This window comes from Procambarus clarkii, chromosome 39 (assembly GCF_040958095.1).
Source record: "Procambarus clarkii isolate CNS0578487 chromosome 39, FALCON_Pclarkii_2.0, whole genome shotgun sequence".
NCBI classification, from domain to species: domain Eukaryota; kingdom Metazoa; phylum Arthropoda; class Malacostraca; order Decapoda; family Cambaridae; genus Procambarus; species Procambarus clarkii.
Genome location: NC_091188.1, coordinates 23,353,011 through 23,365,894, shown reverse-complemented (window position 1 = coordinate 23,365,894; position 12,884 = coordinate 23,353,011). Strand labels below are relative to the sequence as shown.

The 12,884-nt window shown below is 50.6% G+C and overlaps 1 protein-coding gene across 1 annotated transcript; it reads right to left on the bottom strand.

Moving 5' to 3' along the window:
• Nucleotides 1–736: 736 nt before the first annotated feature.
• On the bottom strand, nucleotides 737–11,811 carry LOC138372626 (uro-adherence factor A-like). The gene is made up of 4 exons (XM_069338118.1): nucleotides 11,621–11,811; nucleotides 7,040–7,114; nucleotides 3,498–4,302; nucleotides 737–2,494 (listed from the first exon to the last, which is right to left on the bottom strand). Exons 1-4 carry the CDS (start codon nucleotides 11,809–11,811, stop codon nucleotides 737–739), a joined length of 2,829 nt encoding a protein of 942 aa, XP_069194219.1.
• Between the last annotated feature and the right edge of the window lie 1,073 nt (nucleotides 11,812–12,884).

Sequence of the window (12,884 nt, the reverse complement as noted above, 5' to 3'; positions counted from 1 at the left end):
CGAAGGGAGCAGGAGGCTGAACACAAGGTATCATCTGGGAGGTGAAATCCTGCAAGAGTCAAACAGAGAGAGAGATTTGGGAGTTGATATCACACCGAACCTGTCCCCAGAAGCCCACATCAAAAGAATATCATCAGCGGCATATGCTAGACTGACTAACATAAGAACTGCCTTTAGAAACTTGTGTAAGGAATCTTTCAGAACCCTGTATACCACTTATGTAAGACCAATCCTGGAGTATGCAGCTCCAGCTTGAAGTCCATACCTAGTTAAACACAAAAGAAAGTTAGAGGAGATTCAGCGGTATGCCACCAGGCTCGTCCCGGAACTGAGAGGAATGAGCTACGAGGAAAGGCTAAAGGAGCTGAACCTCACATCACTGGAAAACAGAAGAGTAAGAGGAGACAGGATAACCACCTAAAACATTCTCAGGGGGAATTGACAGAGTGGACAAAGACAAACTCTTCAGCACAGGTGGGACACGAACAAGGGGACACAGGTGGAAACATAGTACCCAGATGAGCCACAGAGACGTTAGAAAGATTTTTTCAGTGTCACAGTAGAATGGAATGCACTACGATGTGATGTGGTGGAGGCTGACTCAATACACAGTTTCAATTATAGATATGATAGAGCCCAGTAGGCTCAGGAATCTGTACGCCGGTTGATTGACACTTGAGAGGCGGGACCAAAGAGCCAAACCTCAACCCCCGCAAGCACAATTAGGTGAGTACAATTAGGTGAGTAGTGAGTGTGACGCAGTGGGTGTGACGCATTGAGTGACGAAGTGAGTGTGAAACAGTGAGTGTGGTGCAGTGAGTATGACGCAGTGGGTGTGACACAGTGGGTGTGACGCAGTAGGTGTGACGGAGTGGGTGTGACGCAGTGAGTGTGACGCAGTGTGATGCAGTGGGTGTGACGCAGTGGGTGTGACGCAGTTAGTGTGATGCAGTGCGTGTGACGCAGTGGGTGTGACGCAGTTAGTGTGACGCAGAGTATGACGCAGTGGATGTGACGCAGTGGGTGCGATGCATTTGGATGTGACGCAGTGAGTGTGACGCAATGAATGACGCAGTGAGTGTGAAGCAGTGTGATGCATTGAGTGTGACGCAGTGAGTGTGACGCAGTGCCATGCAGTGAGTGTGAGGAAGTGAGTGTGACGCAGATGGTGTGATGCAGAGGGTGTGACGCATTGAGTGTGATGCATTGAGTATGACGCAATGAGTGTGACGCAGTGGGTGTGACGCAGTGAGTGTGATGCAGTGAGTGTGACGCAGTTAGTGTGGCGCAGTGTGATGCAGTGAGTGTGATGCAGTGCGTGTGACGCAGTGGGTGTAACGCAGTGGGTGTGATGCAATGGGTGTGATGCAATGGGTGTGACGCAGTGAGTGTGACGCAATGAGTGTGACGCCGTGGTTGTAACGCAGTGAATGTGATGCAGTGAGTGTGACGCAGTGTGTGTGACGCAGTAAATGTGACGCAGGGAGTGTGACGCAGTGGGTGTGACGCAGAGGGTGTGACGCAGTGAGTGTGATGCAGTGAGTGTGACACAGTGTGATGCAGTGGGTGTGACGCAGTGTGACTCAGTGAGTGTGACACAATGTGGTGCAATGTGTGTGACGCAGTGCGATGCAGTGCGACGCTGTGAGTATGACGCAGAGAGTGTGACGCTGTGAGTGTGAAGTGGTGAGTCTGACGCAGTGAGTGTGACACAGTGTGACGCAGTGAGTGTGATGCAGTGTGACACAGTTTGACGCAGTGAGATGCTGTGAGTGTGACGCAGTGTGATGCAGTGAGTGTGACGCAGTGCAATGCTGTAAGTGTGATGCAGTGCGTGTGACGCAGTGAGTGTGATGCAGTGAGTGTGACGCATTGAGTGTAATGCATTGAGTGTGACGCAATGAGTGTGACGCAGTGGATGTGAAGCAGTGAGTGTGATGCAGTGAGTGTGACGCAGTGTAATGCAGTGAGTGTGATGCAGTGCGTATGACGCAGTGAGTGTGATGCAGTGAATGTGACGCAGAGGGTGTGACACAGTGGGTGTGAAGCGCTGGGTGTGACGCGGTGAGTGTGACGAAGTGAGTGTGACGCAGTGGGTGTGACGCAGTGAATGTGACGACGATGGTGTGACGCAGTGGATGTGACGCTGTACGTGTGACGCAGTGAGTGTGACGAAGCTGGTGTGACACAGTGGGTGTGACGCTGTACGTGTGACGCAGTGGGTGTGACGCAGTGGGTGTGACGCAGTAAGTGTGATGCAGTGAGTGTAACGCAGTAAGTGTGACGAAAAGTGTGACGCAGTGGGTGTGACGCAGGACGTGTGACGCAGTGGGTGTGACGCTGTGAGTGTGATGTGGTGAGTCTGACGCAGTGAGTGTGACGCAGTGAGTGTGATGCAGTGTGACACAGTGTGACGCAGTGTGATGCAGTGAGTGTGACGCAGCGTGACACAATGTGATACAGTGTGACGCAGTGCGATGCAGTGAGTGTGACGCTGTGAGTTTGACGCAGTGAGTTTGACGCAGTGTGACGCTGTGAGTGTGACGCAGTGAATGTGATGCAGTGAGTGTGACGCAATGAGTATGACGCAGTGAGTGGAATGCAGCGGGTGTGACGCAGTGAGTGGGATGCAGCGGGAAACACGCAGTGAGTGTGATGCAGTGAGTGTGACGCACTGTGTGTGACGCAGTAAATGTGACGCAGGGAGTGTGACGCAGTTATTGTGACGCAGTGGGTGTGACGCAGTGAGAGTGATGCAGTAGATGTGATGCAGTGAGTGTGACGCAGTGAGTGTGACGCAGTGAGTGGGATGCAGCGGGTGTGACGCAGTGAGTGTGACGCAGTGTGTGACAGTGTGACGAAGTGATTGTGACGCACTGAGTGTGACGCAGTGAGTGTGACGCAGTGGGTGTGATGCAGTGAGTGGGATGCAGCGGGTGTGACGCAGTGAGTGTGACGCAGTGGGTATGACGCAGTGTGATGTAGTGAGTTTGACGCAGTGAGTGACGCAGTGAGTGCGACGCAGTGTGACGCAGTGAGTGTGATGCAGTGTGACGCAGTTGGTGTGATGAAGTGAGTGTGACGCAGTTGGTGTGACGCAGTGAGTGTGACGCAGTGAGTGTGACGCAGTGAGTGTGACGCAGTGAGTGGGATACAACGGGTGTGACGCAGTGAGTGTGACGCAGTGTGATTCAGTGAGTTTGATGCAGTGAGTGTGACGCAGTTAGTGTGACGCAGTGAGCGTGACGCTGTGTGATGCAGTAAGCGTGACGAAGTGTGATGCAGTGAGTGTGATGCAGTGAATGTGACGCAGTGAGTGTAACGTAGTGTGATGCAGTGAGTGTGACGCAGTGAGTGTGATGCAGGGAGCGTGACGCAGTGGGTGTGATGCAGTGGGTGTGACGCAGTGGGTGTGACGCAGTGGGTGTGACGCAGTGTGACGCAATGGGTTTGATTCAGAGGGTATGACCCAGTGAGTGTGACGCAGTAAGTGTGACGCATTGGGTGTGACGCAGTGAGTGTGATGCAGAGGGTATGAAGCAGTGTGATGCAGCGGGTGTGACGCAGTGTGATGCAGCGGGTGTGATCAAGTGAGTGTGACGCAGTGTGATGCAGCGGATGTGACGCAGTGAGTGTGATGCAGTGAGAGTGACGTAGTGAGTGTGACGCAGTGAGAGTGAATCAGTGAGTGTGACGCAGTGAATGTGATGCAGTGGGTGTGACGCAGTGAGTATGACGCAGTGGGTGTGACGCAGTGAGTGTGACGCAGTACGTGTGACGCAGTGAGGGTGACGCAGTGAGTGTGACGGAGTGAGTGTGACGCAGGGTGTGACACAGTCGGTGTGACGCAGTGGGTGATGGAGTACGTGTGACGCAGTGAGGTTGACGCAGTGAGTGTGACGCGCTGGGTGTGATGCGGTGAGTGTGACGCAGTGAGTGTGATTCAGTGGGTGTGACGAAGCTGGTGTGACGCAGTGGGTGTGACGCTGTACGTGTGACGCAGTGAGTGTGATGCAGTGGGTGCGACGCAGTAAGTGTGATGCAGTGAGTGTAACGCAGTAAGTGTGACGCAGTGGGTGTGACGCAGTGTGACGCAGTGGGTGTGACGCATTGAGTGTGACGTGGTCGGTGTGACGCAGTTTGATGCAGTGGATGTGACGCAATGAGTGTGACGCAGTGGGTGTGAAAAAGTGAGTGTGACACAGTGAGTGTGATGCAGTGGGTATGGCGCAGTGGGTGTACTCATCTAATTGTGCTTCCGGGGGTTGAGTTGACCTTGGGACACAGACCTCAGAGCTAAGTCTGTACAAGATATGATGGACTATGTCACTCAAAAGTGTCAGGAGGCAGTAAACAGGTTCATCCCTTCTCAAAGGGAAAAATCCAAGAGGCAAAAGTAGAATCCATGGTATAATAGGGCATGTTTTGAAGCAAAGGGACTGAACAAAGGGCGTGGAGGAACTTCCGTAATAACAGAACACCAGAAAGCAGAGTGAAATACCAGAGAACCAGGAATGAGTATGTTAGGGTGAGAAGAGAAGCAGAGAAAATTTATGAAAATGATATAGCAAACAAAGCCAAGACCGAACCAAAGCTACTCCATAATGACATCAGGAGGAAAAAACTGTGAAAGAACTGGTAATGAAACTTAGAACAGGCGAGGACAGGTGTACAGAAAATGACAAAGAGGTGTGTGAAGAACTCAACAAGAGGTTCAAGGAGGTCTTCACAATAGAACAAGGTGAGGTCACTGTGCTAGGAGAAAGGGAAGTAAACCAGGCGGCCTTGGAAGCGTTCGAAATTATGAGTGAGGAGGTCAAGAGACACCTGCTGGATCCGGATGTTAGAAAGGTTGTTTGTCCAAATGGGATCTCACCATGGGTACTGAAAGAGTGTGCAGAAGCACTTTGCTTGTCACTCTCCATAATGTATAGTAGGTCACTGGAGACGGGAGACCTACCAGAAATATGGAAGATGGCGAATATGGTCCCAATATACAAAAAGGGCGACAGACAAGAGGCACTGAACTACAGGCCAGAGTCCTTGACTTGTATACCATGCAAGGTGATGGAGAAGATCGTGATAAAAAACCTAGTAACACATCTGGAGAGAAGGGACTTCGTGACAAATCGACAACAGGGATTCAGAGAGGGTAAATCTTGCCTGACTGGCTTAATGGAATTCTATTACCAGGTGACAAAGCTTAAGCAAGAAATGAAGTCTGGGCGGACTGCATTTTCTTGGATTGTCGGAAAGCCTTTGACACAGTACCGCATAAGAGGCTGGTACATAAGCTGGAGAGACAGGCAGGTATAGCTGGTAAGGTGCTCCAGTGGATAAGGGAGTAATTCAGCAATAGGAAGCAGAGAGTTACGGTGAGGGGTGAGACCTCGGATTGGCGTGAAGTCACCAGTGGAGTCCCACAGGGCTCTGTACTCGATACTATCTTGTTTCTGATATATGTAAATGATCTCCCGGAGGGTATAGATTCATTTCTCTCAAAGTTTGCTGACGATGTCAAAATTATGAGAAGGATTAAGACAGAGGAGGACAGCTTGAGGCTTCAAGAAGACCTAGACAAGCTGAAGGAATAGTCGAACAAATGGTTGCTAGAGTTTAACCCAAGAAAATGTAATGAAATGAAGATAGGCGTAGGAAGTAGGAGGCCAGATATTAGGTATCATCTGGGAGATGAAATTCTTCATGAGTCAGAGAAAGAAAAGGACTTGGGGGGTTGACATCACGCCAGACCTGTCCCCTGCAGCACATATCAGGAGGATAACATCAGCGGCTTATGCCAGGCTGGCCAATATAAGAACGGCATTCAGAAACTTGTGTAAGGAATCATTCAGAACTTTGTATACCACATATGTCAGGCCAATCCTGAAGTATGCAGCCCCAGCATGAAGTCTATATCTAGTCAAGGATAAGACTAAACTGGAAAACGTTCAAAGGTTTGCCCCCAGACTAGTACCCGAGCTGAGAGGTATGAGGTGCGAGGAGTGACTACGGGAATTAAACCTCACTTCACTGGAAGACAGCAGAGTTAGGGGAGACATGATCACCTTATTCAAGATTCTCAAGGGAATTGATAAGGTAGATAAAGACAGGCTATTTAACACAAGGGGCACATGCACCTGGGGACACAGATGGAAACTGAATACCCAAATTAGCCACAGAGATATTAGAAAGAACTTTTTTAGTGTCAGTGTGATTGCCAAATGGAATGCATTAGGAAGTGATGTGGTTGAGGCTGACTCCATACAAAGGTTCAAGTGTAGATATGATAGAGCCCAATAGGCTCAGGAACCTGTACACCTGTTGATTGACGGTTGAGAGGCGGGACCAAAGAGCCCGAGCTCAACCCCAGGAAGCACAATTAGATGAGTACACCCACTGCGCCATACCCACTGCATCACACTCACTGTGTCACACTCACTTTTTCACACCCACTGCGTCACACTCATTGCGTCACATCCACTGCATCAAACTGCGTCACACCGACCACGTCACACTCAATGCGTCACACCCACTGCGTCACACTGCGTCACACCCACTGCGTCACACTTACTGCGTTACACTCACTGCATCACACTTACTGCGTCGCACCCACTGCATCACACTCACTGCGTCACACGTACAGCGTCACACCCACTGCGTCACACCAGCTTCGTCACACCCACTGAATCACACTCACTGCGTCACACTCACCGCATCACACCCAGCGCGTCACACTCACTGCGTCAACCTCACTGCGTCACACGTACTCCATCACCCACTGCGTCACACCGACTGCGTCACACCCTGCGTCACACTCACTCCGTCACACTCACTGCGTCACCCTCACTGCGTCACACGTACTGCGTCACACACACTGCGTCACACCCACTGCGTCATACTCACTGCGTCACACCCACTGCATCACATTCACTGCGTCACACTCACTGATTCACTCTCACTGCGTCACACTCACTACGTCACTCTCACTGCATCACACTCACTGCGTCACATCCGCTGCATCACACTGCGTCACACTCACTTGATCACACCCGCTGCATCACACTGCGTCACACCCGCTGCATCACACTGCTTCATACCCTCTGCATCACACTCACTGCGTCACACCCAATGCGTCACACTTACTGCGTCACACTCACTGGGTCATACCCTCTGAATCAAACCCATTGCGTCACACTGCGTCACACCCACTGCGTCACACCCACTGCATCACACCCACTGCGTCACGCTCCCTGCATCACACTCACTGCGTCACACTCACTGCATCACACTACGTTACACTCACTGCGTCACATTCACTGCATCACACTCACTGCATCACACTTCGTCACGCTTACTGCATCACACAGCGTCACGCTCACTGCGTCACACTAACTGCGTCACACTCACTGCATCAAACTCACTGAATCACACTGCGTCACACTCACTGCGTCACACCCGTTGTATCCCACTCACTGCGTCACACTCACTGCGTCACACTCACTGCGTCACACTCACTGCGTCACACCAACTGCGTCACACTCACTTCATCACACCAACTGCGTCACACTGCATCACACTCACTGCGTCACACTGCGTCGCACTCACAGCGTCACTCACTGCGTCAAACTCACTACATCACACTGCGTCATACCCACTGCGTCACACTCACTGCGTCACACCCGCTGCATCCCACTCACTGCATCACACCCACTGCGTCACACTCACTGCGTCACACTCAGTGCGTCACAATCACTTCGTCACACTGTCACACACTGCGTCACACTCACTGCGTCACACCCGCTGCATCCCACTCACTGCGTCACACTCACTGCGTCACACTCACTGCATCACATCTACTGCATCACTCTCACTGCGTCACACCCACTGCGTCACAATAACTGCGTCACACTCCCTGCGTCACATTTACTGCGTCACACACAGTGCGTCACACTCACTGCATCACACTCACTGCGTGTTTCCCGCTGCATCCCACTCACTGCGTCACACCCGCTGCATTCCACTCACTGCGTCATACTCATTGCGTCACACTCACTGCATCACATTCACTGCGTCACACTCACAGCGTCACACTGCGTCAAACTCACTGCGTCAAACTCACAGCGTCACACTCACTGCATCGCACTGCGTCACACTGCATCACATTGTGTCACACTGCGTCACACTCACTGCATCACACTGCGTCACACTGTGTCACACTGCATCACACTCACTGCGTCACACTCACTGCGTCAGACTCACCACATCACACTCACAGCGTCACACCCACTGCGTCACACGTCCTGCGTCACACCCACTGCGTCACACTTTTCGTCACACTTACTGCGTTACACTCACTGCATCACACTTACTGCGTCACACCCACTGCGTCACACCCACTGCGTCACACGTACAGCGTCACACCCACTGTGTCACACCAGCTTCGTCACACTCACTGCGTCACACGTACAGCGTCACATCCACTGCGTCACACCAGCGTCGTCACATTCACTGCGTCACACCCACTGCGTCACACTCACTTCGTCACACTCACCGCGTCACACCCAGCGCTTCACACCCACTGTGTCACACCCTCTGCGTCACACCAACTGCGTCTCACTCACTGCGTCACACCCAATGGGTCACACACACTGAGTCACACTCACTGCGTCACACTCACTGCGTCACACTCACTGCATAACATTCACTGCGTCACACTCATTGCGTCACACCCACTGCATCCCACTCACTGCGTCACACTCAGTGCTTCACATTCACTGCATCACACTCACTGCGTCATACGCACTGCATCACACTCACTGCATTACACTGCGTCACACTCACTGCATCACACTCACTGCTTCACATCCACTGCGTCACACTCATTGCGTCACACTCAATGCATTACACTCAATGCGTCACACTCACTGCATCACACTCACTGCGTCACACGCACTGCATCACACTTACAGCATTGCACTGCGTCACACTCACTGCATCACACTGCGTCACACTCACTGCGTCACACTCACAGCATCTCACTGCGTCAAACTGTGTCACACTGCATCACACTCACTGCGTCACACTGTGTCACACTCACTGCGTCAGACTCTCTGCGTCATACTCACAGCGTCGCACTGCATCGCACTGCGTCACACACATTGCACCACATTGTGTCACACTCACTGAGTCACACTGCGTCACACCCACTGCATCACACTGTGTCACACTCACTGCATCACACTCACTGCGTCACCCCCTCTGCGTCACACCCACTGCGTCACATTTACTGCGTCACACACACTGCGTCACACTCACTGCATCACATTCACTGCGTTACAACCACGGCGTCACACTCATTGCGTCACACTCACTGCGTCACACCCATTGCATCACACCCATTGCATCACACCCACTGCGTTACACCCACTGCGTCACACGCACTGCATCACACTCACTGCGCCACACTAACTGCGTCACACTCACTGCATCACACTCACTGCGTCACACCCACTGCGTCACACCCACTGCATCACACTGCGTCACACTCACTGCGTCACACCCACTCCGTCACACCTACTGCGTCACACCCACTGTGTCACACCCACTGCGTCATACTCACTGCACCACACTCACTGTTTCACACTCACTTCGTCACTCAATGCGTCACACCCACTGCGTCACACTCACTACTCACCTAATTGTACTCACCTAATTGTGCTTGCGGGGGTTGAGGTTTGGCTCTTTGGTCCCGCCTCTCAAGTGTCAATCAACCGGCGTACAGATTCCTGAGCCTACTGGGCTCTATCATATCTATAATTGAAACTGTGTATTGAGTCAGCCTCCACCACATCACATCGTAGTGCATTCCATTCTACTGTGACACTGAAAAAATCTTTCTAACGTCTCTGTGGCTCATCTGGGTACTATGTTTCCACCTGTGTCCCCTTGTTCGTGTCCCACCTGTGCTGAAGAGTTTGTCTTTGTCCACTCTGTCAATTCCCCCTGAGAATGTTTTAGGTGGTTATCCTGTCTCCTCTTACTCTTCTGTTTTCCAGTGATGTGAGGTTCAGCTCCTTTAGCCTTTCCTCGTAGCTCATTCCTCTCAGTTCCGGGACGAGCCTGGTGGCATACCGCTGAATCTCCTCTAACTTTCTTTTGTGTTTAACTAGGTATGGACTTCAAGCTGGAGCTGCATACTCCAGGATTGGTCTTACATAAGTGGTATACAGGGTTCTGAAAGATTCCTTACACAAGTTTCTAAAGGCAGTTCTTATGTTAGTCAGTCTAGCATATGCCGCTGATGATATTCTTTTGATGTGGGCTTCTGGGGACAGGTTCGGTGTGATATCAACTCCCAAATCTCTCTCTCTGTTTGACTCTTGCAGGATTTCACCTCCCAGATGATACCTTGTGTTCAGCCTCCTGCTCCCTTCGCCTAATTTCATCACCTTACTCTTTCCTGAGTTGAACTTTAGCAGCCATTTTCTAGACCATTCCTCCAGTTTATCCAGGTCATCCTGTAGTCTCTGTCTATCTTCATCCGTCTTGATTCTTCTCATAATTTTTGCATCACCAGCAAACATTGAGAGGAATGAGTCTATACCGTCCGGAAGATCGTTTACATATATTAGAAACAGGATGGGTCCAAGTACTGAGCCCTGTGGGACTCCGCTGGTGACATCTCGCCACTCTGATGTCTCCTCCCTCACCGTTACTTGCTGTTTCCTGTTGCTTAAGTACTCCTTTATCCACTGGAGCACCTTCCCTTATACTCCTGCCTGTTACTCCAAGTTTTTTAACAGCCTTTTATGGGGTACTGTGTCAAAGGCTTTCTGGCAGTCCAGGAAAATGCAGTCGGCCCACCCTTCTCTTTCCTGCCTAATTTTTGTTACCTGGTCATAAAATTCTATTAAACCTGTGAGGCACGAATTACCATCCCTGAACCCATGTTGGTGGTGTGTTACAAAGTTATTTCCCTCCAGATGCTCTATGAGCCTTTTCCTCACGATCTTCTCCTTCACATTGCATGTTATACAAGTTAAGGAAACTGGCCTGTAGTTCAGTGCCTCTAACCTGTCACCATTCTTGTATATTGGGACCACGTTAGCTTTCTTCCAACTTTCTGGTAAGTCTCCTGTTTCCAGTGCCCTGTTATACACCATAGAGAGTGGCACACTTAGTGCTTCTGCACCTTCCTTTAGTATCCATGGAGATTCTGCCAGGCCCAACAGCCTTTGTCACATCCAGCTCCAGCAGACACCTTTTGACCTCATCACTGGTGAGGTCAAATTCCTCCAAGGTTGCTTGGTTTGCCGCCTCCTCATTTATTGCACGGGCTTTTCCTTGTTATATTGTGAAGACCTCCTGGAATCTCTTGTTGAGTTCTTCACACACCTCCTTGTCATTCTCTGTGTATCTGTTCTCCCCTTTTCGCAGCTTCATCACTTGTTCCTTCACTGCTGTTTTCCTCCTGATGTGGCTGTGGAGCTGCTTTGGTTGGGTCTTGGCTTTACTCGCGATGTCATTTTCAAACTGTTTCTCTGCTTCCTTCCTCACTCTGAGGTACTCATTTCTGGCCTTCTGGTATCTCCATCTATCTGGTTTCTCCATGTTCTTTTACTCAGTTGCTTCGCTACCTTGCATTCCTGGTTGAACCATGGGTTTTTCTGTTTTTTTCGTTTTCTCCTTTTCGACAGGGATAAACCTGTCTGCAGCTTCCTGGCACTTCTGGGTGACAAAATCCATCATGACCTGCACATTCTTGTCTCTAATTTCTGTTTCCCATGGTATTCCCCTGAAGAAGTTCCTCATCTCGTCATATTTTCCGCTTCGGCAATTCAGTCTTTTTCCCTCCGATCCCATCCTTAGATAGGTTATCCCTACCTCCACCAAGTACTCAAAGGTCAGTACACTGTGGTCATTCATTCCTATGGGGGCTTCAACTTTGACTTCCCTTATTTCTGACTCATTCAGGGTGAATATCAAGTCGAGTCTAGCTGGTTCATCATTGCCTCTTACTCCTGTGGGTTCCTTGACATGCTGGCTCAGAAAACTCCTTGTTGCCACTTCCAAGAGTTTAGCTCTCCACGTATCTGCACCACCATGTGGGTCCCCATTCTCCCAGTCTATGTTTCCATGGTTGAAATCGCCCATGATTAATAAATTAAGAGTCTTGAGCCATTCCTGCAGGCAACTGAAGCTGCTCTCTCTATTATATTAATGGTTGCCATGTTGTTCCTATCAAACTCCTGTCTAGATCTTCTGTCATTTAGGGGAGGGTTGTAAATGACTGCCACTATTATCTTAGGTCCACCCATTGTTATAGTTCCTGATATATAATCTCTGAATCCGTCACAGCCCGGAATTTCCATTTCATCAAAACTCCAGTCCTTCCTTATCAGCAGGGCCACTCCTCCACCTCCTCTCCCTTCCCTCTCTTTCCTTACTATATAGTAGTCCTTTGGAAACACAGCATCTGTTATGACTCCTGACAATTTTGTTTCCGTTAGTCCTATTACATCAGGGTTTTCTTCTTGCGCCCTTTTTGCCAGCTCACTTGCTTTATTGGTAACCCCATCAATGTTTGAGTACATTACCTTGAAGCTCACTTTCTTATATCCAATTTCACCCTCACTCTCCACAAGTGTAGGAAGTTGTTCCATGGTCATTGCTACTTGGGTAGGCTCATCCTTCTGTGAGGTAGTTTCCAGGGGTTCAGGGGGGAGGTGCAGTGGGGGATGGAGGGCGTAGGTCTTCCTCAGGCCTGCTTGGGACAGGAAGAAGTCCTGGGGGTGAGGAGGCAGGGATTGCGTGGGGAAGGGCACGACCTCTTGCGGTGTAGTTGACAGTGGTTTGGGGGGAGGTGGAGTGGGGGATAGAGGGCT

Bases quoted from the DNA above. Each gene is read 5' to 3' on its own strand.
- LOC138372626 (XM_069338118.1), bottom strand. From the start codon at position 11,811: ATGAGGAACTTCTTCAGGGGAATACCATGGGAAACAGAAATTAGAGAC. The intron at 7,115-11,620 runs GTAAAAGAACAT...GGTGTGACGCAG, and splicing joins CAAGGTAGCGAAGCAACTGA to TGAGTGTGATGCAGAGGGTA. The intron at 4,303-7,039 runs GTGAGTGTGACG...TATCTTGTACAG, and splicing joins GATGCAGCGGGTGTGATCAA to ACTTAGCTCTGAGGTCTGTG.